The 27,215-nt window shown below is 40.0% G+C and overlaps 1 protein-coding gene across 13 annotated transcripts in view; it reads right to left on the bottom strand.

The window, feature by feature from the left end:
* The window catches only part of SMAP1 (small ArfGAP 1), a 189,828-nt gene that overhangs the window by 93,712 nt on the left and 68,901 nt on the right, over positions 1 to 27,215 (bottom strand). For 6 of the 13 annotated variants that reach the window (XM_086316769.1, XM_086316773.1, XM_086316772.1 and 3 more), the window contains exons 2-3: positions 25,382 to 25,515; positions 6,614 to 6,699 (exon numbers count right to left, since the gene is read on the bottom strand). In XM_086316769.1, coding sequence (XP_086172895.1) covers positions 6,614 to 6,699; positions 25,382 to 25,515 — 220 coding nt within the window. Of the gene's footprint in view, positions 1 to 6,613; positions 6,700 to 12,768; positions 12,890 to 25,381; positions 25,518 to 27,215 lie in introns of those variants that run through there. The other 7 variants (XM_086316779.1, XM_086316780.1, XM_086316782.1 and 4 more) reach the window with 3 other exon arrangements.

Here is a 27,215-nt window from a genome sequence, read left to right as displayed (position 1 = left end):
TCTTTTTCCCACAAAAAGAAACCAAACAGTAGCACTTTCAGATCAAGGTAAGCAATATTATTACTGACAATGTAAGCCTAGGGGGCTGATCTGGGATTTAGTAAACAAACAACTAAACACCCCAGAAGATCCTCCTTGCCACAGTCACAAACCATTCAGCACAGCACACTTCACTGTCAAAACCCTCAACACGGACAGACGGCACCAGACAAGTCCAGAGAAATGGTCACAGCACTGTGTGTTCTATCTTTCCACAAGTATTTATTTCTTTTTTTTTTTTTTTGCCCTCTCCCACAAGTATTTATTTCTTTTTTTTTTTTGCCCTCCCCCACAAGTATTTATTTCTATCTTAAGATTTCTTCCTTTCTTTAAAGATGCTATTTAAAAGACAATTAAAGTAATATCTACTCCCAAGAACAAAATCTTCCAGTTTCAGCAACACGCCACTGACAGCAGCAAAATTTTCAAAAGCTCCAAGGAGACGCACTGCTGATTAGCTCTGGTGCACACTGGATCTCATGGAACTGAGGTAATTAATGTTTTTAGATTAAGACAAAATATCCTAATAACGAAAAGCTTAATGTAAAACTTTATTGCTTGTCATGCACCTGCACACGCCACCTAGAATTACCCACATGCCACATGAGAAATTACGCTTTGACAGCAGCTTCTGCCTGACTTTTGTAAACGGTAAAGCTCACAGGGACGAATCTTGTTATGAGCACAGTCACGTCCCCTACTATGCCAGTTTCACTCAGTTTGGTTCTACTTGCTTCTAGGGATGAGACAACTATATTTTCCTTAATCCTAAATTTTATTTTTTTAATTAATTTCAATTAATTGGAGGCTAATTACACTATTGTGGTGGTTTTTGCCATCCACAGACATGAATCAGCCACAGGTGTACACGTGTGTCCCATCTCAAACCCCCCCTCCCTCCCCATCCCACCTCTCCGGTTGTCCCAATGCACCGGTTTCTTGCATCGAACCTGCACTGGCGATCTGTTTCACATATGATAATATACATGTTTCAATGCTATTCTCTCAGATCATCCCACCCTAGGCTTCTCCCACAGAGTCCAAAAGTCTGTTCTTTATATCTGTGTCTCTTTTGCTGTCTCGTGTTTAGGGTCATTGTTATCATCTTTCTAAATTCCATATATACGTGTTAATATACTGTATTGGTGTTTTTCTTTCTGACTCACCTCACTTTGTATAATAGGCTCCAGTTTCAACCACCTCACTAGAACTGACTCAATTACATTCTTTTTAATGCTGAGTAGTATTCCATTCTGTGTATGTATCACAGCTTTCTTATCCATTCGTCTGCTGATGGACATCTAGGTTGCTTCCATGTCCTGGCTATTATAAACAGTGCTGCGACGAACATTGGGGTACACGTGTCTCTTTCAATTCTGATTTCCTTGGTGTGTTATGCCCAGCAATCAGAGAAGCCATGGCACCCCACTCCAGTACTCTTGCCTGGAAAATCCCACGGACAGAGGAGCCTGGTAGGCTGCAGTCCATAGGGTGGCGAAGAGTCAGACATGACTGAGCAACTTCCCTTTCACTTTTCACTTTCATGCATTGGAGAAGGAAATGGCACCCCACTCCAGTACTCTTGCCTGGAAAATCCCATGGACGGAGGAGCCTGGTAGGCTGCAGTCCAGGGGGTCGCAAAGAGTCAGACACGACTGAGCAACTTCCCTTTCCCTATGCTCAGCAGTGGGATTGCTGGGTCATAAGGCAGTTCTATTTCCAGTTTTTGAAGGAATCTCCACACTGTTCTCCATAGTGGCTGTACTAGTTTGCATTCCCACCAACAGTGTAAGAGGGTTCCCTTTTCTCCACACCCTCTCCAGCATTTATTGTTTGTAGACTTTTTGATAGCAGCCATTCTGACCAGCATGAGATGGTACCTCATTGTGGTTTTGATTTGCATTTCTCTGATAATGAGTGATGTTGAGCATCTTTTCATGTGTTTGTCAGCCATCTGTATGTCTTCTTTGGAGACATGTCTGTTTAGTTCTTTGGCCCATTTTTTGATTGGGTCATTTATTTTTCTGGTGTTGAGCTACATGCGCTGCTTGTATATTTTTGAGATTGATTCCTTGAGACAACTATATTTAAATCAGTAAAAGTGCAAAGATGTTAGGCTTTTCAAACAGCACTGAGCTTTAGAATGATCCATGAAATAGAGAAAAGGGGACTTGTTTTCTTTAACTAGCTTCCATATTACAAGCTCCAAATCACAGTGTTTCATAATTAAAAGAAGTGATAAAAGCAATGTAGTTGTAATAAGTATAGAGAAAAAAAATTTTTTAAGACTACAGTATTACATTAGATACAAAAGCTTGTCTCATGATCCAAGAGATGTCATCTTATGGTGTTATCATTAGGAATCATCTATCTCAAGTTTGTCTAGACAAAATCCCTCTTTAAGCTTCTGACAACCTTAGATTATCTTTTTGTAAACAGCAAGACTTTGCTAACAACAAAGGTCCATCCAGTCAAGGCTATGGTTTTTCCAGTGGTCATGTATGGATGTGAGCACTGGACCATAAAGAAAGCTGAGTGCCAAAGAATTGATGCTTCTGAACTGTGGTGTTGGAGAAGACTCTTGAGAGCCCCTTGGACTGAAAGGAGATCCAACCAGTCCATCCTAAAGGAAATCAACCCTGAATATTCATTGGAAGGACTGATGCTGAAGCTGAAACTCCTATACTTTGGCCACTTGATGCGAAGAACTGACATTGGAAAAGACCTTGATGCTGGGAAATATTGAAGGTGGGAGGAGAAGGGGATGACAGAGGATGAAGTGGTTGGATAGCATCACCAACTCAATGGACATGAGTTTGAGTAGACTCTGGGAGCTGGTGATGGACAAAGAGGCCTGGCATGTTGCCTTCCATGGGGTTGCAAAGAGTCAGATACAACTGAGCGACTGAACTGAACTGAAACAGCAAGGGGTAAGCACCTCATATGAATATGACCATAATCTTCAAACATTTTACAAGTAACATTTAGCTTGAAAAATCAAATACACCTGCTTGAACTAACAGTAGCAAAGAAACACATAATCCAAGAGCCTGACCTGAATCATACCAGGTATGCAAAAGTTGCAATCTTCACCTAGACCTTATGATCTTAGTTGCAAAGAATCCCAAACTACAAGCCTATTTTTAAAAGCCGGCTCAAATGTGACAACAGTGGTTTTACTCAGACCAGCATCATTAAGTAATATTCAAGTGTCCTTATACAGGAGAGAAAGTCTTGAGGCTTTGGAAAGTTTCTTAACAGCCTCTTTGAGCATCCCACCCGCTCACTTACCAAGAATAAAAATATGTTCTCAGTTGTTTCCAAAATTAAAAAAGATACCGTATATAAAGTGCCAAACTCAGGGCTTGGCCCACAGCAAACCCTCACTGAGCAGGAAAGCTACTGCAGTTGTTTCCAACACTGTACCTTCACTGTGTCGAAGGTCAAGGACTTACTAGTATCAGATACCGATCAATCCATGATAAAAATCTCTCCTGAAATATTTAGATAAGGATCAAATATCTAAGGACATATCAACAAAAAATACCAGAAAAAAAACTCACCATCTCACTGTGTTGGTAGTGTAGTCGATAAGTCGTGTCCGACTCTTGAGACTGGGGACTGTAGCCTGCCAGGCTCCTGTCTATGGGATTCTTCAGGCACAAAAACTGGAGAGGGTTGCCATTTCCTTCTCCAGGGGATCTTCTCGAACTAGGGATCAAATGCAGGTCTCCTGCACTGCAGCAGTCTCCTCGCACTGCAGGTAGATTCTTTACTGACTGAGCCACCGGGACAGCACCATCCCATTAATTCTTTACTTCTATTAGGTTTACCATAAAATGGACGGTAATTACTTAAGAAATAGTATTCCTACCAACGTGTACCACATGGTGCCCAGAAAGGGGCAGTGTAAGCAGATGCCAGAGTCCCATCTTTGCCTGCACACCTTCAGGCCTTTGTCAATTATGGTGATCAGTGAGATACCTTGACGCTACATTCATCCACCAAATACCACATAAAGGGTACTACTCCAAATTTCAAGACTGTCAAGTAATTTATCACCTGGTATTCAAGGAAAGTCCAAAAAAACAAATTTAAACCAAGCCAATCTCCCCTTCCCCACCACCCAACACATAGACACACAGTAAAACTTCCATCCAGAAAAGGGAGTTTCTTCAATTTGAGGCATTTTATATGTCAACTTAGACTTGGGGTGAAGAGCAGAAAAAGGAATAAATTAATACAACTAGCAAGCAGTGGTAACCACCACATGGAACATAGATTGTCTGCTCTGTGGGATTCTTCCACCATGCTCTCTTCCTCAGGGTTCAGTCCCATGCCCTCACTTCCAGAGGAGAAGGAAAAAGCATTTCCAGGATTCTGAATAAAACCCTCAGAAAGAGCAGAGGCACTGCCCCAGGTAACATAGCTCACCCAAGCATTCTTCCATCACCTACACACGAAGGGGCTCTCCAGTCTACACTGCACCCTCTGCTCTTCCAGAGTCCAGACTCCCGTCTCCAGCTTCCAGACGGGCATCTCCACGCGTGTCCCACAGACCCTTCATCCTGCCCAAGCAGTGTCTCACCGTCTTCCACCTGTAACCTTTGAACCTTCATCTGGTACTGAATTCCTTCCCCCGATGAGTAAGTCTACCTCACTCACAGAACCTTAGCCAAGCTAGAAAACGTAGGGTCATCTCAGTATCTTCTGCAGAAGGCGAGCCAATGTTAACCTACTCCCAATGTCCCTGGCTCCTCAACTCCTTTCCAGTCTCCCCAGCTCCCTCCTGCCCACTCTGAACCCCACTACATAAGTAGTACCTTCATCACTGCTCATTTCAGGGCTGCACTAGGATTCTGCATGACCCCGCTGACTCCACAACCTCCTCCAACCCCTCTTCCACGTGATAGAAGGTGACGTTTCTAATGTTTCTCCTGCCTCACAGCATTGCAAGCCCTTCAATCCTTTGGGTCAATTAAATGAAGCACTGCTCTATATTCCATTTATAGGCAGTTCTAGATGCCATTGAAAACCTTTCACAATCTGGAATAATAATGAGCTGCCTTTGCCACTTGCCCCACAAAACTTAGATGTTATTACATCGGAACTTTAAAATGTCAAGTGTCCTCACACCTTCGTACTTCTGCTCACACAATTTTTATGCCTGAAATACACCACCCACTCTTACCCTAGGATCTTGTTATAACAAAAATAACCTGGGATATCAGACTGCTAAATGTGTGGGAAGGAGGCAGGAGAAGCAGAAACAGAAAAGGCCAAACACTAACTTCTGGAATATACCTCAACAGGTTTCTACACAAATATGAAAAAAAAAAAAAAAAAATATATATATATATATAATGGCCTGTATCTCTGTGAGAAAGAACTTTTTTCATTGTATGATCACACAAATTGTTCTAGTACATGGGGAGCACACAGCTGATCTTTAATAAACTACATTATATTGCCAAAAATCACAAAAATCATCCTTGGATAAAATTACGTGTGTATGTGTGGGCTCAGTTGTGTCTGACTCTGAGATGTCATGGACTGTAGCCTGCCAGGCTCCTCTGTTCATGGAACTCTCCAGGCAAGGATACTAGAGTGGGTACCCATTCCCTTCTCCAGGGGATCTTCCCAACCCAGGGATCAAACCCAGGTCTTCTGCATTGCAGGCGGACAGTCTTATTAGATAGTCTTACTCTGATGAGCTGTTTCTCAGACTTCAATATGAGTCTGGGAAATCCTATAAAATCAAATGATTTCTCTTTAACATGTGAAAATATTCTGACTAAAATGCCGTGAAGAAATACCCTACTCATTAGTGAGGGAAGACGTGGATGCAGACAGAGCTGTGGGCATGCAGCCTGTGACCCAGAGAAGGTCGTCAGGGACCCGAGCCCACACCCCTGTCACCACCCACGTCTACTCAGTATGGGACTCGTCTCATCCACTGCTTCACATGAAGGTGATCTCAGGAAACCCCTCTGGAAATGATTTGCTTAAACAAAAATACTTAAGATGTTCATAAATCAAATCTCTAATACCAATCTAAAGTGATAACCTATATGTTCCAATCAAGAGCTGGATATCAATCAAGAATAGGATATAATATTTTATACTTAATTATATAAAAATACTATGTAAATCATATTACCAGATTCCTATTAAAAAACAGGTGGCGAGGTGGTAAAGAACCCACCTGCCAATGCAGGAGACATCAGAGACACAAGTTCAACCCCTGAGTCAGGAAGATCCCCTGGAGGAGACATGGCAACCCACTTGAGTACTCTTGCCTGGAGACTCCCATGGACAGAGGAGCCTGGTGCGATACAGCCCATGGAGTCACAAAAAGTCGGACACGACTGAGCACAGCACAGCAGCAACAGAGTTAAAAACTTACCACATATAAAGCACAGGTCAGGGCAAATCAATCTCTATTTTTTATGAACAGTATGATAAAATTCACATGTTCCTAAATACAAAGTTAAAATATAAACTATAAAAATGAAGGAAAAAAAAAATGAGCTGATTCTTTTAAAACCCAAAATAAAGCAATGTTAAAGGATACTGATCTGTCTGTGGTCTTCGAAAGTTCTCTGGAAGATTGGCTTCATATAGTAGTCTTGCTTTAGTATTTCCCATATCTTGCATGCACTGTAATAAAAAAAAAATCAAATATTTTCATTACTCATATAAACATTAAAAAGTAATTCCTATACACATACATATACATACATATGCATATATACAAATACCAGATATTTATCATTTCCAACATATATTCTGATTCATTTTGATATCTGGCAAAACTAATACAATTATGTAAAGTTTAAAAATAAAATAAAATTAAAAAAATAATAATAATTTAAATCATAACCATGAAATTACTCAAATTCAAAACAGAAGCATAGTTTTAACCATTCATATTTCTTTAATATATGTAGATCCACCATTTTCTAATGCCTTTTTCCATGACTACAATACCACCTTTTTTTATACTTATACTTCCTTAAAGTGGGTTCCCTGGCAGTTTATGGTATGATTGATGTTTTAAATGTTATCACTTGAACAACACTGCCATTTCTAAGCCCAAAAACTCAACATCAAATTTTCTTTGTCTTGAGCTTCAAAATACTCTGAAGTTTTCATAATTTACATTCCAGACCACATGGAAAGCAGCGAGAGAAATGCTGGTGTCCTGGAACTCTACAGAAGTGGATTCACTTCTTTTAAGATTACTAACTTCTTTAAGGGTTATTAGCTTCTTGAAGATTCTGCTAAAAGCTTTGGATTCTCCTTTCCCTACCAAAAAAACTGCCTAATGGTTAAATTTCACATACAAGTTCATGAGCTCATAGGACTCTCCCTAAAAAATCTATCAATCCCAAGAGCAAGAACCACTGCTAAGGAGACATAAGATAATTAAACTGGTTAAGTGATTATTTTCTTTCTTATTTTGCAATGTATTTTTTTAAATTTATTTATTTTTAATTGGAGGATAATTACTTTGCAATATTGTGATGGTTTCTGCCATACATCAACATGAATCAGCCATAGGTATACATATGTCCCCTCCCTTTTGAACCTCCCTCCCACCTCCCACCCCATCCCACTCCCCTAGGTTGTAACAGAGCACCAGTTTGAGCTCCCTGCAGTCATAGAGGAGATTCCCATTGGCTACCTATTTTACATATAGCAATGTAAAACACCTGGAAAGAAGGAGACCAAGAAAAGGTTGCATAATATCTGCAATGAAACAAAAAGATACAGCTCACAGAAACTACAAAAATAAGAAAACAAAGTTTCTAACACGGGAACAAGAGTACATAAAAATTTTAACAAAAAATTTAGTAAGACTAAAAACAGTATCTGCTATACATGTCGTATCTCATTGATCCAAAGTTACATTTTTCTTCATATTATAGTATTCATGGAGTAAAAATGCATCTTACAATTGACCTAGTCTTGTTAACCTATTTTTCCTAATTAGTCTAATAAAATGTAAGTGCTTCTTACAACCAGTGATACAATCCTACATTCAATAAATATGACTCTATAGATTTTATGCAAATATTATACATATTCTCTTTATCTAATATAAGTCATTAACATTTTATTTTGGTAAAATAAAAAATAATTAGGAATAGGTGTAAGTGTGGGGCTTCCCAGGTGGTGCTAGTGGTAAAGAACCCGCCTGCCAATGCAGGAGACACAAGAGGTAGGTTCCATCCCTAGGTCGGGAAGACGCCCTGGAGAAGGGCATGGCAACCCACTCTAGTATTCCTGTCTGGAGAATACCATGGACAGAAGAGCCTGGCAGGCTATAATCCATGGGGTCACAAAGAGTCAGATACGACCAAAGTGACGCACAAGACATAAGTCTACATTGGGCTTCCCGGGTACCTCACTTGGTAAAGAATCCACCTTCAATGCAGGAGACCCTGGTTCAACTCCTAGGTCAGTAAGATTCGCTGAAGAAGGGATAGGATATCCACTCCAGTACTCCTGGGCTTCTCTGGTGGCTCAGATGGTAAACAGTTCTCCAGCACTGAGGGAGACCTGGGTTTAATCCCTGGGTTGGGAAGATCCCCTGGAGGAGGGCATGGCAACCCACTCCAGTATTCCTGCCTGGAGAATCCCGTGCACAGAGGAGTCCGGCAGGCTACAATCTATGTGGCCGCAAGGAGTCGGACACAACTGAGCAACTAAGCACACGGCACACAGCATGAGTGTACACTATAGCGAATTATTTAATTTTGTTCTAGGGATGCTATCTATCACAATTAGACAGGAAGGAAAAAAAGAGTTATAAAAATCTGAAAGCAAGAGTGATATGAATATAAAGAGCCTTTCCTAGAGGAGACCACTGCTGAAAAGTGACTTGATGCTGGTGTGCATGCGTGCGTGCACAGCGTGTGTGTGTGTGTGTTAGCTGGGCCTGGGGGAAATAAGGATTCAATAACATCACAGATACAGAGAGATCACTGTAAAAGAAGAGGGAAGGCACTAGTAAGCTCAGATAATTTCTAAGTTTCTGAAAAGTAGAACAGAGTAGGGTGGGAGGAAAGTCTGTGATGTAAGGATTAGCGGAGATGAAACTGGTTCAGTCACTGGAGATGGTTAAACACAGGAGGCAATCTCAGGAGGTGATGAGAGTGCAGTACAAACTAGCTGTCCTCAAAGTTTCAAGACACTATGGGTTAGGGCCCTACTATACACATTAAAATTTATTCCACTGGCCTTAAAGAGTAAACTCTGGTAATCAGCAGAAGGAAATAATGAAACAGCCTAACAGCTATAGTAGCAAGCATTAGCCTCAATACCTTATTAACATATATAAATATATGTATTATTATAAATTATACATATTGTATAATATATAAATTGAATACATATTACAATATATAAATTGCTTATATATATGCCATTTAAAATTTTTTAAAATCCTAATCTAGATATTACTACCCTAATTTGGCAGGAAAGGAAACTGAAACTGCAAAATGTTAAGTGACAGGTCTAAGACTTTCCAGAAGCATTTAACTTCTGACAGAACCCACATCAGCCATCAGCTGTCTAGACACCCCAGGCTGCAGCCAGTGGAACAGGGAACTAAATCATGCAAGGCTTAAGAATACCAGGCTCTCTGCTTTAGAGGCTCAGTTTTCATTTTACTGATGAGGAAACAAGGCCAAAGAGGTTCCCTACTGCGTAATTCAAGGAATCAGTTACAGAGCTTTAAAAATATTTTAAAATAGATATTTAAACAGCAAACTACAGCTCATCTCAAAATTAGATTTTAAAAAAACAAGTCAAGCATCCAGTAACCACAAATGTATTGATATTCTTGACAAAGAAATCATTGTAAGACTATATGAAATACAAAGTCAACATTCATTTTTACTTTAAGAAAAATATATTAATGTATTAAAGGATAAGTGAAATGTATACTCTGAAGTTATGATAAATGCCATTTAGGTAGGGCATATTTAAAAATTAATGTTATTTACTATGCCAGTTAAACTCAATCTGTCCTCCTTTTATATATCATATGGTCCTAGAAAGATAAATTTTATACTGTACTTTTTGATAAACCACCTTCATCCAAAATCATAATTATTACCATTATAACTGCAGAGGAAGACTTCACCTGGAAATGGTATAATAAAACTCAGTTAAGAATAGCAAAACCCACTATTATAAGTATTTTTCATCAATCTATAATCTGTGTGATTTTAGCTTCTCCACACAATCCAATACATATTACAACATCTGACCAAAGGCTCACATATCATTTGAGATTCAATTTTTTAAAATACTATTTGAATCAAAATGCTGAAAAGCATCTACAGGCTAATATACTATCAAGACAATCTAATGAAGATGATATATTTCTATTCCTGAAACTTTCTAAGTAGACAATATTATATCACCCAGCCTTAGTTTTGCAGTAAAAAAAACAATAAAACTAATATTCTAAAAGATATTTTTAACATTTTACAGAGACTAAAGAAAATTTAGGTTGTCAAGTTTTAATTGGCATTTAATTAGATTTGTGTAATTTAGTAAACATACAAAAAAACACACCAAAAAAAGTGGGAATAGACTTTTTAAAAGACAGTATCAATAAGTAACCAAACCAACGTAGTAGGAAATTTTTATTTTTGTGTAACACTACTGTATATGTTTTTCACATCAATGGAGCATCTCCAGTGGAAAAACATGAAGTAGCACACAAAGACAGTTTTACTGAAAAAGGGGCTGTGAAATAAATGCTAAGATAAAAGGCAACAGGAACAAAGTGTGCCCAAGTTTACATCGTCATGGTCAGTATCAGGAAATAAACATAAAAGGCAAGATAAACGACAGGCCACTGAAGTTCCAACTCAATGATATATTCTCCTGAGAATAAAACTCATCAAACTTTTTCTTTCCTTTAGTCTTCCAAAATCCTGAAAAGCAGAGCTCTTTGTGGAGTTCAACAAAGGGATATGACTACTCCAGGACACAGCTCCTATTTGTCCAAGCCCAGCTAAAGCTAGGGGCTTCCCCAATAGCTCAGCTGGTCAAGAACATGCCTGCAATGCAGCAGACCCCGTTCGATTCCGGGGTGGGGAAGACCCGCCTAGTCCAGCCCAGGACCAGGGTCTGTGTTTAAGAGCTAGAGCTCATGGGCCTCCCCACTGCTTCATCCTGTGCATGCTCCCTTTTCCCTATCTGTCCCTGGAATGTTCCCTGCATTTTCTCCCTCAGATCCTGAGAAGTACCCAGGCAACAACCCTTTAAAGTCAAAGTCCACTCAGGAAGCTTTTTGTGTAGTTTTCATAAATTTTTAAGTGTGTACTGACTTGTCCTTTGGGGTTTACTGGCTATTTTTTAAAAATGGAGTAAGTGGAAAACAGAATAACAGCAACAAAATAAAGGACTGAAATTACTAATAGCTTTGTTGCAAATGATTAGTTTACAACGTGGCAATTAGATCTTCCAAATTCCCAATGCCACAAATGCAAAACATTAAAATAATCAACAGAATCTTAAACATTACTGTGTAATGGAAGGATGCTACACATCTATGTTAAATCTGGAAGTAAAAAGGTTAAATGATATAAAATACTTCAGGAAGAATATATAAGAAACTGAAAACTAAGGTTCTTCCTATGGTGTTGGAGAAGACTCTCGAGAGTCCCTTGGACTGCAAGGAGATCCAACCAGTCCATTCTGAAGGAGACCAGCCCTGGGTGTTCTTTGGAAGGAATGATGCTAAAGCTGAAACTCCAGTACTTTGGCCACCTCATGCGAAGAGTTGACTCATTGGAAAAGACTGATGCTGGGAGGGACTGGGGGCAAGAGGAGAAGGGGACGACAGAGGATGAGATGGCTGGATGGCATCACTGACTCGATGGACGTGAGTCTGAGTGAACTCCGGGAGTTGGTGATGGACAGGGAGGCCTGGCGTGCTGCAATTCATGGGGTCGCAAAGAGTCGGACACGACTGAGCGACTGATCTGATCTGATCTGATAAGAGGGAAACAGCCTGGCGTGCGGCAGTCCATGGGTCGCAGAGTCGGATGCAGCCGAGCAACTGGACTGAACAGACAGCGGGAAGCCGGGTGGCTGTGGATGCAGAGAGGAGGGAGCACTCGCTCACACGTGTGTGCCTCAGACCTTTACACCAGGCCCACCTGCTCGCCGCTCCCCAACACAACAAAACCGTGAGGGGCCGCAGCAGTCCTGCACTGACCCCAGATAAGGTCTTATCCGGAGGGCACTCAGCCAGGGCACCCGCAGAGCAAGGAGCTCGCCCTCACTGGGCGCTCCACCTCCACCAAGAGAACAGCCATCACAGACGTTCAGTGAGTACAATGAACACGTTTAAAAACCCCACCCAAGAACGTCTGACACTCAAAGTACATTCAGAACATAAACACAGCGTTTATTTACCACATGTTTTCCCAGGATCAATACTTTCATGACTGTTGCTTAAGATGGTATCAGTGAAATTTCAAATTACTTGTTTTTGCTTAGGATTTCAACGTGTTTGGTTCTGTGTGGGAGAGGGAACATTACTTGCTCTATTATTTTCTATTCATATTTAGAACACAAAGACTAAAAATTCCAAATTTCCCTAGCTGAACATACATATATATATATTTTATTAAACCTCATAATTAAACAAAGCAAGTGAGCCCTTGCAGTCCCTGGTGATTCTTCATGTCCGTGACTCACCTCTACTACCACTTGCAATTTTCCAGAATAGTTTTCTATCTTCCTCTCAAAAGCCACCAGGATTTCCTGCATAGAAGCAAGCTTTTCAGGACTGGTTTCAAGATCTTTGGGGTTCCAGCTGCTGGAAAAGAAGGGCCACCAGTTTTGGTCTCAGGAACTCTTTGGAAATATTTAATACAGAGTCCATTCCTTCAGTTTTCATGAAATTGTATTTATGGAGAGCTGATCTCTTTCTGTTTCTTTGTTTTTAAGAACAAAGTAAGTAAACCACACATATTTAAAACTTAAAATTGTTAAATGATGATGTGGAATCAGAGGTACCAGTTTTCTTAATTTTCACAATTTCTAGATCTTCTCAGATCACGATTCATATGTTGCAGCACTGGCTGGCTACTAACAAATTCAGAAAATGAATTCCTTTTCTTTTAAGCAGTAAAATTAAACACTGTTGTGACAAAACTGGAAAAGTTTCATATGACAGTCTTTTATCATCTCCGCTTACTCTGCAATTCACACCACCTGAAGTCCAGGAATAAACCACTACTCCGGTCCTAGGTGTTCAGGCCCAGCAGGCGGCATCTGGACTCTCGCCTCTTCTATCAGAAGACTAGGGACTCTCGCTTTCATGTCTGTGCACGTTTACCCGGAATCAACCTTGTCACCACTGCTTTAGCTCAAGATTCAGTCACCCACTGCCGAGGCCACTGCAGGAACATGTAAGGACTTACGTTCTTAGAAGAAAATGATATTAGACACTGCTCTTCAACTTAGACCTCGTTACAAGCTCCCGAGGCTGTCCCTCCATAAGCCACCCCTCACAGGACCAAGGCCAAACCAGCCCCAGCCTGCAACTTTCACCTCTGCCCCTATAACCGCACCAGTCTCTTCTACTTCACCTTCTCAAACACAACATACTTTTCTGTCTTCCTGCCTAGAAGTCCCTCTGCACACTGTTGTATGCTTTTAGAAACCGATAAACAAAGGTCAATGTCAAAAACAGTAATGAGACATTTAAAAGACATGTTTAGCAAATCGCCAGTCCAGGTTCAATGCATGATACTGGTTGCTCAGGGCTGGTGCCCTGGGACGACCCAGAGGGATGGATGGTACAGGGAGGGAGTTGGGAGGGGGGTTCAGGATGGGCAACACGTGTACACCCGTGGCAGATTCGTGTTAATGTATGGCAAAACCAATACAATATTGTAAAGTAATTAGCCTCCAATTAAAATAAATAAATTTAAATTAAAAAAAATTTTTTTTAATAAATAAAAGACATGTTTAGAACTTGCGATATCACTGGATACTGGTAATACTTTTTTAAAACAGAAAAAAGGAGCCACTCCTAAGGAACATGCTGAAGATGCTCTGCGTGCTGAGGATCTCTGAGCCAGCAAGCCTAACCCTAAGCCCAAGCCTACAGAGTACCAGGCCAGGACTTCCACCACACCTGCTGGTCTCAGGCACTCTCCAGTCACACCAAGCAGCAACTCTGAACTGCTGTGTGTGACGAAACAAACAAAACAATCGTGTTCCCAGATAATGAATTAAGTGGATTCATTCACTGCCCCCCAACAAATTCCTGCCCTGCGTGAGCACCCACTCTGGGATATATGTCCTTATCTTCAGGTAGCCTGCGATTCCTTTGGCTATACTCTCAGTCCACCTAGAGTAGCCAGCACAGAATTAACGGGATCAAGGAGTGACTTCCACTAAGTAACATCTCACCATTTTGTTCACTGCTTTGATGCAAGAACTACAGCCAGTCACAAGGAAAAGGAAATTCTATTACTGATATTGTTGAAAGTTTAACCTCAAAAACAATGAAGAAAATCAACAGAAAAATCACAATCTTGCACATTCAAATTCAAAAAAAGGGTTTTTTAAAAAATTTCCTCCAATGGATTGTTTAAAATGCAAACCCTCCACTGAATTTCACAGATCACATGTTGTTATAGACAGTGTCATATTTATTTCCCTCTGCACCTGCAGGTAAAAGATAAACCCAGCAATGTGCTGCCACCTCGCTCTGCTTCTGAGGACACAGATCATATCATGACCCTGGCAAGAAGTCAGTGTAAGTTGAATCTCAGTCAACTTAAAAAGTTCAGTATGTACATGAGGCCACAGTTTGAGACATTTCATCAGCTTGATGGAGCTATAATGAGCACTCCTCCCATAAAATAAGAAAAAAAGTTGCTTGACCTGGGATCTCTTGAATAAGTATGTACCAAGAATTGTGTACTGAAAGCTTATTATGTGTCTGATTCTATACAACACTATAGAAATTTATCTAAGGGTCAAAACCTTGAGGGGCTTCCCTGGTAGCACAGCTGGTAAAGAATCTGCCTGCAATGCAGGAGACCCTGGTTCAATTCCTGGGTCAGAAAGATCTCCTGGAGAAGGGATAGGATACCTATTCCAGTATTCTTGGGATTCTCCACAACTCAGACGGTAAAGAATCTGCCTGCAATGCAGGAGACCTGGGTTCAATCCCTGGTTGGGAAGATCCCCTAGAAGAGGGCATAGCAACCCACTCCAGTATTCTTGTCCAGAGAATCCCCATGGACAAAGGAGCCTGGCAGGCTACTATGTACAGGGTCGCAAAGAGTCAGACACGACTGAGCAACTAAACACAGCAAAACACAAAATTTTGAGAGGTTAAACAATGTTCTAATACACACAGGTGAAATGTGGTTAAATCATGGAGTGCTTCAAATTAACTGTTTTAATGACAATTTTACTCTACTAAATATTGCTTGTCATGGGGATGCTGTAACAGCACTGTTGGTTTTTGAAGATGCAAGAAGCTCCTTAGCAAAAAACCAAAAACACAGAAAGAAGTACTAGATTAAAGAAACCAAAACCCACGCACAATATTTACAGTGAAATGTAGTAATGGAGTTCAGTTCAGTTCAGTCACAGTCATGTCTGACTCTTTGTGACCCCATGAAACGCAACATGCCAGGCCTCCCTGTCTATCAGGAGTCCACCCACCCATGTCCATTGAGTCGGTGATGCCATCCAGCCATCTCATCCTCTGTCATCCCCTTCTCCTCCTGCCCTCAATCTTTCCCAGCATCAGGGTCTTTTGAAATGAGTCAGCACTTCACATCAGGTGGCCAAAGTATTGGAGTTTCAGCTTCAACATCAGTCCTATCAATGAACACCCAGGACTGATCTCCTTTAGGATGGACTGGTTGGATCTCCTTGCAGTCCAAGGGACTCTCGAGAGTCTTCTCCAACACCACAATTCAAAAGCATCAATTCTTCGGCACTCAGCTTTCTTCACAGTCCAACTTTCACATCCATACGTGACCACTGGAAAAACCATAGCCTTGACTAGATGGACCTTTGTTGGCAAAGTAATGTCTCTGCTTTTGAATATGCTATCTAGGTTGGTCATAACTTTCCTTCCAAGGAGTAAGTGTCTTTTAATTTCATGGCTGCAGTCACCATCTGGAGTGATTTTGGAGCCCAGAAAAACAAAGTCTGACACTGTTTCCACTGTTTCCCCATCTATTTCCCATGCAGTGATGGGACCAGATGCCATGATCTCCATTTTCTAAATTTTGAGCTTTAAGCCAACTTTTTCACTCTCCTCTTTCACTTTCATCAAGAGGCTTTTTAGTTCTTCTTCACTTTCTGCCATAAGGGTGGTGTCATCTGCATATCTGAGGTTATTGATATTTCTCCCGGCAATCTTGATTCCAGGCTGTGCTTCCTCCAGCCCAGCATTTCTCATGATGTACTCTGCATATAAGGTAAATAAGCAGGGTGACAATATACAGCCTTGATGTACTCCTTTTCCTATTTGGAACGAGTCTGTTGTTCCATGTCCAGTTCTGACTGTTGCTTCCTGACCTGCATATAGGTTTCTCAAGAGGCAGGTCAGGTGGTCTGGTATTCCCATCTCTTTCAGAATTTTCCACAGTTTATTGCGATCCACACAGTCAAAGGCTTTGGCATAGTCAATAAAGCAGAAATCGATGTTTTTCTGGAACTGTCTTGCTTTTTTGATGACCCAGTGGATGTTGGCAATTTGATCTCCGGTTCCTCTGCCTTTTCTAAAACCAGCTTGAATATCTGGAAGTTCATGTTTCACGTATTGCTGCAGCCTGGCTTGGAGAATTTTAAGCATTACTTTACTAGCGTGTGAGATGAGTGCAACTGTGCGGTAGTTTGAGCACTCTCTGGCATGGTAGTAATGGAAGAAACCCACAAATCCCAAGACGCCATTAGGTAGGGATGAGGCATAATGACCAGCAGATACGCCCACAACACCTAATGAGGCGTTGAGTGGGTCTGAGAACAGAAGACTAAGACAGTGGAGACGTACCAACTGGAAATTACTGTGAACCAAGAGGAAGATGGCACATGAAGCTGAGGGATTTCACCCACCCCAACAGCAAGGAAGCGCAAGAAGCTGGGAATGCGGAGAGACCCCACAAGAACCACCAAATCTCCGTCAGGACAGGGCCCCACATTGAGCAGAAACTCCTGGGAAATGATTCAAAATGGAGAAGGACAGGAATCATGGAGATAAAGGAACAGAAGGTTCAGAAAAAAGTGGGAGAAAACAAGTGGCTTTATGTTTTAAACACCTGAAAACAACTGAAGAGACAGGTCTGTGTAGTTAGAAAAGCTATTTTGAATATTAATGCCTTTTAAAGGTAATGAAAAACCAATGTCACATAAAAATGATCAACAGAAAATAATCAAGGTCAAATCTCATACAAAGTTGTCAGAAGAGGATGCTTGGGGCTGGTGCACTGGGACGACCCAGAGGGATGGTATGGGGAGGGAGGAGGGAGGAGGGTTCAGGATGGGGAACACATGTATACCTGCGGCAGATTCATTTTGATATATGGCAAAACCAATACAATATTGTAAAGTTAAAAAAAAAAAAAAAAGATGTGGAACAGTGTCTCTAACAGTGAAGCCACACAAGAACAAACATGCCCAGAAAACAGATCAAAGCCACAGACTACTAATCAGAACAAACTGAAAGCCATAAATACAAGATAACAAAGAACATATAAATGAGTCCAAAGACACATGATGTTATTAAAGAGCAACTAAATCAGAAATCAGAAACACACAGAATTAAAACAATAACTCAGGAAAGAATTAGAAGTTTTTTAAAAATTCAAAACTGGATATCAAATTAAATAGAAGATCAAAACAAATAAACACAGCAAGTAATGGTAGAACTCTGGACAGGCAAAAGAAGAAAAAAAGAAAACTTAATGGAAGTAAAAAGTAATGAAAAGTATCTAAGAGAAAGTGACAAATATTAGTGTCAGGCAATGAAGACCTAAATACAGGTAAGAGGGTCAATGAAACAGGAAACTCAAACAAGGAAACAGGATACTAAAAACTTCATTTTTAAAAAGTTACTGGAATAAAAAAAAATTTTGAATGTCACTGAAATAAAAACTTTGAAACTACATGCTAAAAGAACATATCACATGCAGGCATTTCCTGTCTAAAAGAAATCTCCTATGTTTCAAGACAGAGACAGGTCAAACATTGAAGTACTAAAAAAGACAGATCACGCAACCATCTAGCAAAAGAGAGCTGCAGTGGCTCCAGGCAAACAAGACATCTAATCACCACTGAGAAACAGGAAATGAGCCAGTTACAGGGTTTTACATTTTCTGATAGCCTTACTAAAAAAAAAAAAAAAAGAAAAACAGGTACAATTAGTGTTAATAATGTCTTATTTAATGCATCTTTCTCCCCTGCAGAGCTCCCAGGAAAACGTAATAACTGATTTCACCTGCATCTGAAGACTTAAAGTGGTGTCATAATGTCATTTTTTTTGCAATGAACTGACAATTTAATTACTCACTAACAGCTAAGACCAGGCCCAGAGAAAGGGCCTGTATTGATCTGATACATTCTTGGATTCTGTCCCAGTAAAACCAACCTGTACAACCTCATGATTCAAGTGAAACTTAAGGTTCAGCTGTCCACAATACTCTAGTTTCAGGTTTCCATTTTATTAAAGACTGAAGAGGGAGCTCAGAGCAGACTGGTTTCATCAACTGCAAGTCATTTTATTTCACAAAATCAATACGCTTTCAAGGAATAAAATTTATTATAACTTCATCCAAAACATACTATGTCAGAAAGTCGAAGAAGAGAAAACCTCCTCAGTGTGCTCAGCCACTTCCACCCTAGCCTCTATCACGTCCCACCTCTGAAATCGTGTACACACCTATTTTACCACTGCAGATGCACACAACATGACCACAACATGAGAAGTGCCTGTCGTTTCAGTTGTCGTTCCAGCTTCAAAGAAGTAGTTAAAGTAACTATCAAGCCCCTTTTGCCTATTCTCTCTGATTTGGCCAGATTAGGAATGCAAGCTGAGCTGACAGAACACAGTAAAGCTTACTGATGAAGATCAACAGAAATCCACGATTTTCGCTTCCTTAGGGAAAATCCTTTTCTAAGAAAAACCAAAAATTTAAATGAAGACAAGCAGGTTAATGTTATGACATAAATTAAACTAAAGGCTGCACAAGTTACCTTACTGTAGGTTTCTTTGGGAATGACAAGGTTATCAGAGAAATCTCTATGCATTTAGCTGGTGATTTTCTCCTTATGAAAGAAAATAAGAAGAGCAAAAAAGTTTATCCAAAACATTTTTAGAACCTGTCTTTTTGACTTAACCCAAGAATCCTGTCATATTCTTTTGAATTATTGGAGATTTCAGAAAAGTCTTATCCTTTAGGGTAGAATTTGACTCTTGGAAAAAGTTGAATCACATCTGTTATCGTGATTTTGAACTGCTGTGGCAACCAAAGAAGATTTGAGCATACCACCCAAGAATCCCCAAAATGGAAGAGACTTCAGTCACTGAAACTGCTCCTCACCTGCCATCCAAGGCTTGAACCCCACCTACATCTCCAAGTGCACATCCGGCCCAGTGATGGCGAGCTCACTGTTCTCCAAAGGCGATTCTTTTCAGTTTGGAACAGTCTGAACTCTGAAAAGTACTGCCTTCTAGTTTCAGCATGTATCACCTTGGAACCCCATACACACTAGCTTAAGTCAGAATTCCTATGGCGGCTATATTTTTGGAACTTTACAAGTATAAAGGAACACAGGGAGAAAAGGACAACAAATGGAAAGCAACAGAAGCAATGAAAAAACTAAGAACTGATGGGAAACAAAGGCACAGGAAAGAAAGCCAGTCCAGACAACCAGATGACCGTTTGCATTTTAGATGTATCACGCGGCAGGTAAACAGACACCTACCAATCTTAACATTTCTAAGTGTACACATTAACTCCTATGACTGTGGCCAAAGTTTCCCATATTGAAACACTGAAACAGTTTAATAAATCCTTTTTTCCTGTTTCTGTATAAAACACCTAGGCTTCATTGATAGTGTTAAAGAACAACGGTTAATGATATTCTGCTCTGTATTCTACTCAAATGTATCATGTTATCTAGCAAAAAAAAACTCCATGCCTGGTTGTATCTATTCCTTTCTCTTAAAGTCTATCATAGTATTAGCAGCTGGCTTTCTTTGTTTTATGAAAAGCATTTTTCACAAAGCAACAAGATTTTTAATTATTTCACAAGAGTTCTTGAAACACAAATATGAATAGATGATGTACAGCCATGCTGAAATTCCAGTGCCATGGAATCAACCTATCGGGCTAACTCCAGCCTCACCAAACATACTTGGAAAAATTACCAATTACCACGCTAAGGATATTCACATTGAAAAAGACCCTGATGCTGAGAAAGACTGAAGTCAGGAGAAGGGAACGACAGAGGCGGAGATTGCTGGATGGCATCACCGACTCAATGGACATGAGTTTGAGCAGGCTCTGGGAGTTGGTGGTGGAGGGGGAGGCCTGGTGTGCTGCAGTCCATGGGGTCACAAAGAGTGGGACACAACTGAGCGACTGAACTGAAGCTGAACTGAAGGATATCCAAGGTTTCTTAAGGTGTGATAAATTCATGAATACCAAAGGTTTCAAACAGAAAATCTAAAAGAACTGATACTTTAAAGAGGTCACTACTAGAAAGAGGGGAAAATCATGTGCACAGAAAAATAACAACTGAACCCATGAGAGTAACTGAGTTTTCCCTTGGAGCAAGACAAACGAGCAAAAAGGCTGAAGGCAAAACTGCATAAAGTCTCCAAAAGGAGGGAAAAGCAGAAAAAAAGTTTTAAAAAAAGAGAAAAACACAGCGACTAAATAATGAAACAAAACAGAGGATGAGGGATAGTAACTGTAGATTCTCTTACACAGAAAAAGCTTCAAGAAGGCAGTGAGGAGTGTCAGGGAAGCAGGGACCACGTGGGTGGCATGGACATGGCCACGAGCGTTAACTGCGCTCTTTATGAGCACAGAGCCAACAGAGGGGCGGAGTAAAGACGAGTCAGCAGAGGCCAGTCGGGTAGAGGAGTGAGACAGCAGGGAGAGACGCTGCTCAAGAAATCCAGCTGCTGCAAGAAGGTCAGGGCTGCCCCTGGAGGACAGTGGCTGGCACTGTGAACAGTCGGTGAACGCTCACAGGTGAACAAGTGAGTGAACCAGCATCGTGGGGTTGAGGGCTGTCTGTCGAGGGTCAAAGGGTACAAAGCAAACTTTTGTGGAGGCAGGGGGCAAGACAGCAGATTTCAAAGAGGAGGAAAGCATTTAAAGATGCCTCCAATGAATATAACTTCTTTAATTAGGTAGAAAAGCAGAAAGGAAGCTGAGAATGGAAACAAAGGCAGAGCAACTAGCACCAGTACCTTCCCCCACTCTGCGCCTAGAATAATAGAGCCAGCTGCTCAAGTCAGAGCAGAGATGGCTAGAGGAGGATGGACAGAAAGCGAGAGCGAGGAAAGCCTCTGTTCTTCTGATGCAAGAGTAAACAATGATGTGAGGAGAGCTCAGTTCAAAGACCTCTCCCTCTGGGCCAAAGTGTGGTCAAAGCCATAGCACAAAGGGGCAAGGTATAAAGACACGGAAGGAAAGTGCCTACAGAACGCTGAAGGCAAGCGTACCGAGCCTAAGAAGACTGGACGTATTTGATAAATGAATACACTGCAGTCGTGTGTGCTTGGTGTTCCACCCTGCAAAATGCCAAGTACTGACACCTTATCAACAAACGTCACCAGTAAGTCCGAAACAAAGAACTTGTGAGAGAATATTACTAAAACACTTACAGATTATAAAGTATGAAAAATGTTACCAAAAGTTACCACGAAAAGTGGTCCAAAAGTTACCATGAAAAGTGGTCTAAAGTTACCAATAAAAACACCAAATGCATGGAGTATACTTTCCAATGCAGACAAAGTCTCACTAGGGATGTTTTATTAGGCAGCACAATTTACACAACTCTCTACAAAGTGAGCCAAGAAACTTTATTCTTTTCTAATCCTCATTTCTTTTTTTTTAATTGTATTTTTTAATGAAAGTACAGTTGATTTACAGTGTTATTTTCTGGTACACAGCAAAGTGAGTGACTCAGTTACACACACACACACACACACACACACACACACACATTCTTTTTCATATTCTTTTCCATTGTGGTTTCTTACAGGATATTGAGTATAGTGTTATACTAGGGCCTTGCTGTTTAGTGTATTCTTCATTTTAATTCCTTCAATACAGACAATGAAAAATGAATAATTAAGAATTTTTAAATAATGAGGGGAAAAGGTAATCAAGACTTGGGATTAATGAACCAGTACAAAACTAAAAAGAATACTTTATAAATACGATGGCTTTTATTTTATAACACATTGATCCTTTCCAAAAATTTGAGAAGTACCCAAAAATAAACCCAAGATCAAAGACATTTCATCTATGAACCACCATTCAAAACAATTTATTATTATAATTTAAGGTGAATAACTATTTCCACACTAAGTTTTGGTAGATAAATTATTTTCTTTTAAAAGTAAGCATACAGCAATTCTAACACAGCTATGACAGATGCCCTAAAAACTGACTCCCACAGACACTACATATATGATGGATATATAATATCAGATCCTCGAACTCCACCATTTTAGGTAAAGGACCTGAGAATCCACAGATTTCAATATGTGAAGGGGTCCTGGACCAGTCCCCAAGGACACAGGTGAACGACTGTATAGACCTTTCCCGAGGTACATAAAACTCACTTTTATCTGTATTTGCTCCATAATTATACCTCATTTTTTATATACTTTTTTTTTTAATTAAAAAAAAAAAAAAAGCCAAAGTTGGATTAAGATCCCATAGGCCATAGGGCAGCGGCCAAAGGAAAAAAAAGAGACTGGAAAGATCCTCCAAGCAGCAATATTGAGGATCTTGCACAGCGAACAAAACAGACTAATCCTACTAGTAACTGACAAGCCAGCATGACGGGAGTGTTCAAGATGTGCCAGTCTGAAAAGAGCACAATACCATAAATCAACTATGCTTCAATACCCAGTGAGCCTACCAGTGTTATAAACGTTTTGCCCGTATCACCCATATTACTGCACAGCCCCGCCAGAGGGCACTGGGACGGCCTGCCCTCAGACACAGGCACTGCGGCACCTGAGGCAAGGCGCCCTGCCAGGACTGCCCCACGCTACCCGGAGTCTGACTCCACAGAAAGCCTTCTCAGTCACCTTGTTCTATGGCCTCTCAGGAACCAGCTGCCTTAAAACAAAGCTTGCGCTCCTCAGTATGGAGCCTCGGGGTCTTTGCCAACCACTTTCTTTTTCAGCACACAGCAGTCCAGAACTGATTTTAAAGAACAACTCTGGCTCTGCCTGCAAGCACTGACAAGGCCCACACAAGAATACCAGCGGGCTCACCTGTTCTTGTGACTAGGCTGACCCACCCTTCTTTTCTTTAAAGTGAGCCTCACTGTCTTCTCAACTTGACTTCGCAGGCATGCACTCTAACCTCACCCTCCTCAACTGCAGGAGGCGCCCCGAGGCTTATGAAGACACAGCACGTCCCTATGAGAAGCACTCGTCAAAAGTCTGGCATTCAAAAACAGTAATTCTTATTTGAAGAAGCTGACATACAAATAAGTGTTCAAATATAACTTCAAAGACTGTACACTACTTAGTAATTGCTTTCAAGATCCTTACATATTTAGTAAACAGTATCTTGCTTTATAACATATCCCCCAGAAAACCAGTAAACTACAGTGCTCTGGTTGGGAAGTTATGCCCTAAACTACTAGAAAAGAACAGCTGTCCACCTCAAAGAACCTGCTACTCAGCTCCTTTCAACAGCCTAGTTGAAAAAAATAATATTTCTGGAGAATTTAAGTGTCTAGGGATTCCATGTTTTCTCCTTGGTTTGAAATGAACCATTAAAAAGGCAACACATTTGGTCTTGAGTGTTCTGCATCTTCACAACCATTACAAACTCAAGTGACATTTTCAAGCTACACTTCATGTTCTCTTGATGACAACTTAAGAAACAATCTCATGAAAATCTGTAACCATAGTTACTACAGAGATGTTACTAAGAAAACTGCCTTAAAATGAAATGTTCAAAAAGCTCTGCTTCCTTAAGTAAATTTTCTCAAGGATCTTGAAAAGACAGTTTCATATTTCCTTTTATATTCTAGCCAACAAAAAGTTAAAAAACTAACCTAAGACTAATTAATTATGCTTGACTTTATGGCCTGAAGATCTCTATTCTATTTTTTTCCTTGGAGTATTTTTGAGGTTTAGTTTTTTAATATTTAAATTTTTGCTACATCTAGTATTTACTTTGGTATAAATGTCTTCAGTATAGAAGCTGTACTTTCTTTAACCAAGTCTATATACATTTTTTTAATGATCACTCTCTCCCAGCATTCTATTCTTTCTACCCTTACTTCACATATCCATGTCAATTTGTGTGTTATATTTATTTTATGATTGTGAGGTATATGTGTGTATCCCTGAGGTTCAACTACATACACTTGTATATTTATGTTTCATACTGACTATAAGTAATTTGAAAAGGGCATAAGAAAAAGACATGCAATTTCACTGTGAACTATAAATATAACCAGTAGAAATAATCATTTTTACATTAGCAATTAACCTAAAGGATTAGAAAGTATGATTTTGAAAATTTAATACTGTCACTGGAAAAATGGCAAGTCCTTAAAAGTATAAATTTATCTCTAAAAAACTGAACCGCTCCAAACAAGCCCAGTCACGAGAAGAACACTGGCTAAATGGGCTGTCTTCCAGCTCCTGTGACTTGTCTGAGAGTGGAGAACACCCACTCCTGCACAGAAGGAAGCCGTTCCTTCCCCTTCGCGCTGCAGACAGGCGGTCTGCTCTTCGTCTTTACTCAGGCGCCCTCTACTGACTGCAAAGCAAAACAGACTACGGAATTATACCCGAAATCTCATCAGCACAGGAAAAGAATTTTTTTTTTAAATACTTCAAAATCAACATTTTAGAAAACTACATTAAAAACTGACTTTACTACAGAACCAAGAAAAATAAACATCTGTGAACTGACAGTCCGAGTCAACGCTCAAATTTTATTTGTGGCATACACCATATTTCAATATACTACTGTACGCTGTTAATCCTTAGATGCAAGAAGGAGTAAAGCTCTTAAATCTATTTTAAATAATTTCTCTGTAGGGTAATGTTTACCTGGATCTGTTCTGGTGTCCATTGGTCTAGGTTGACTGACTTGACCCTGGATATATGAACCCCAAGATTCCTATGGATGCCAGCACATCTGATGCAAATAAACACACCAATATTCCAGGAAGCCCATCGAGGACCTGATTACAGAGAAGAAACAAAGAAAAGCTAGCATTAAAAACTAAAAAAATATCATAACAGCATATAAGAAGCATTCTGGTTCTTTACACAATCATAACGAAGGGCTACAGAATTCACGGGCTCCAATTTTCAAATGGCACAGCAGCAGCTTGCTAAGAAGACTTGTCTTGGTTGTGCTGCTACTGCTGCTGCTAAGTCGCTTCAGTCGTGTCCGACTCTGTGCGACCCCATAGACGGCAGCCCACCAGGCTCCCCTGTCCCTGGGATTCTCCAGGCAAGGACACTGGAGTGGGTTGCCATTTCCTTCTCCAATGCAGGAAAGTGAAAAATGAAAGGGAAGTCGCTCAGTCGTGTCCGATTAGCGACCCCATGGACTGCAGCCCACCAGGCTCCTCCATCCATGGGATTTTCCAGGCAAGAGTACTGGAGTGGGGTGCCGTTGCCTTCTCTGTTGGTTGTGCTAAAAGGCTATAAATCAACCTTCAACCTTCAAGAACTTTAAGGAGTTTACTAATTTTGCCTTCCTAGGAACTTCCCCCAAAATCTAAGAATTTAAAACTACTTTATGTGAACAGTTTTTTCACTAGCATATTTGATTCAGGAGTAGTAACAGCCCACAGTAAAGGTAAGTCCTTTATTAAATGTTTAGGGTATTGTTTAAAAGACCACCAACAAGTAAAAATCAAAGAGGTTTTTTAAAATGAAACAGAAATTAGTAAAAAAAAAAAAAAAAAAAACAAAAAACAGACAATGAACCTAAATAGAAAAATGGACAAAAAAGACACAAATGGGTAATTCACAGAAAAAGAAATGTATGGCCAACAAACACATAAAAATATGTACTCTCTCACTGGTAACTGGGGGGAAATGCCCTTTAAAACTACAATAACTTCTACTTTGTAATCAACACCTTGAGGAGGGGAACATTTTTATCAATTAATACCATTAATAATTATAAGACTAAAAAAGGACTGCCTCAAGAAGTCTTTTATCAACATGAATAAATCCCAGATATAACCCTGAGATTAAGAAGTTACAGATGAACTGAGGTGTGTTACAAAATGTTAAGTCTTTGGGTCAAAAAACTGATTCAAACACCATAGAGAAACTCACCTAAATATGTAAGATACAAGCCTTAGCTGTACTATTCTTCTAGTACTACTAGCTGTACCTCTGTACTACTTCTTGATAATTTTAAATCTTCTTATGATTATCTTCACATACTGCTCGTACAATTAAAGTAAAATGGAAAATAAAAGTAATATCTGGAAATTATATCAAATATTCAGAAGCTCATATATAAGATTTCTCTAAATGACTTGATTATGAAAAATACAGTAAGAGATATTAATAAAAATCAAGCTTTTTAAAAAATTTAGGGTTTTTTTCTGTTTAAGTACATACTTTTTATCTAAAGATGAGAATCTACAAAATAACACCAAGGCTAAAAATTTTAATGTAGTTAACACTAAACACATTCTCCAAAAATTCCTTAGGGGAGAGGTTATGTGTATACAATTTATGTCAAAATATCTTGCTTTTAAATTTGAGAAATGACACCTATAAACAGACAAACATCTGGGACATGCTCTATTTAAGACTCTATTCGACTACCAACCGTGTCAAAATAAGTTAGCAGTCAAAAGACCACTACTGTCCATGTGCTCAGCCACTTCTGAGCTGCACAGATTACACTGGA

Source organism: Bos grunniens, chromosome 9 (genome assembly GCF_055505025.1).
Source record: "Bos grunniens cultivar Pamir isolate PY7600 chromosome 9, Bosgru_T2T1.0, whole genome shotgun sequence".
NCBI lineage: Eukaryota > Metazoa > Chordata > Mammalia > Artiodactyla > Bovidae > Bos > Bos grunniens.
The sequence above is the reverse complement of the archived record's forward strand: the minus strand, read 5'-3'. Positions and strand labels throughout refer to the sequence as shown.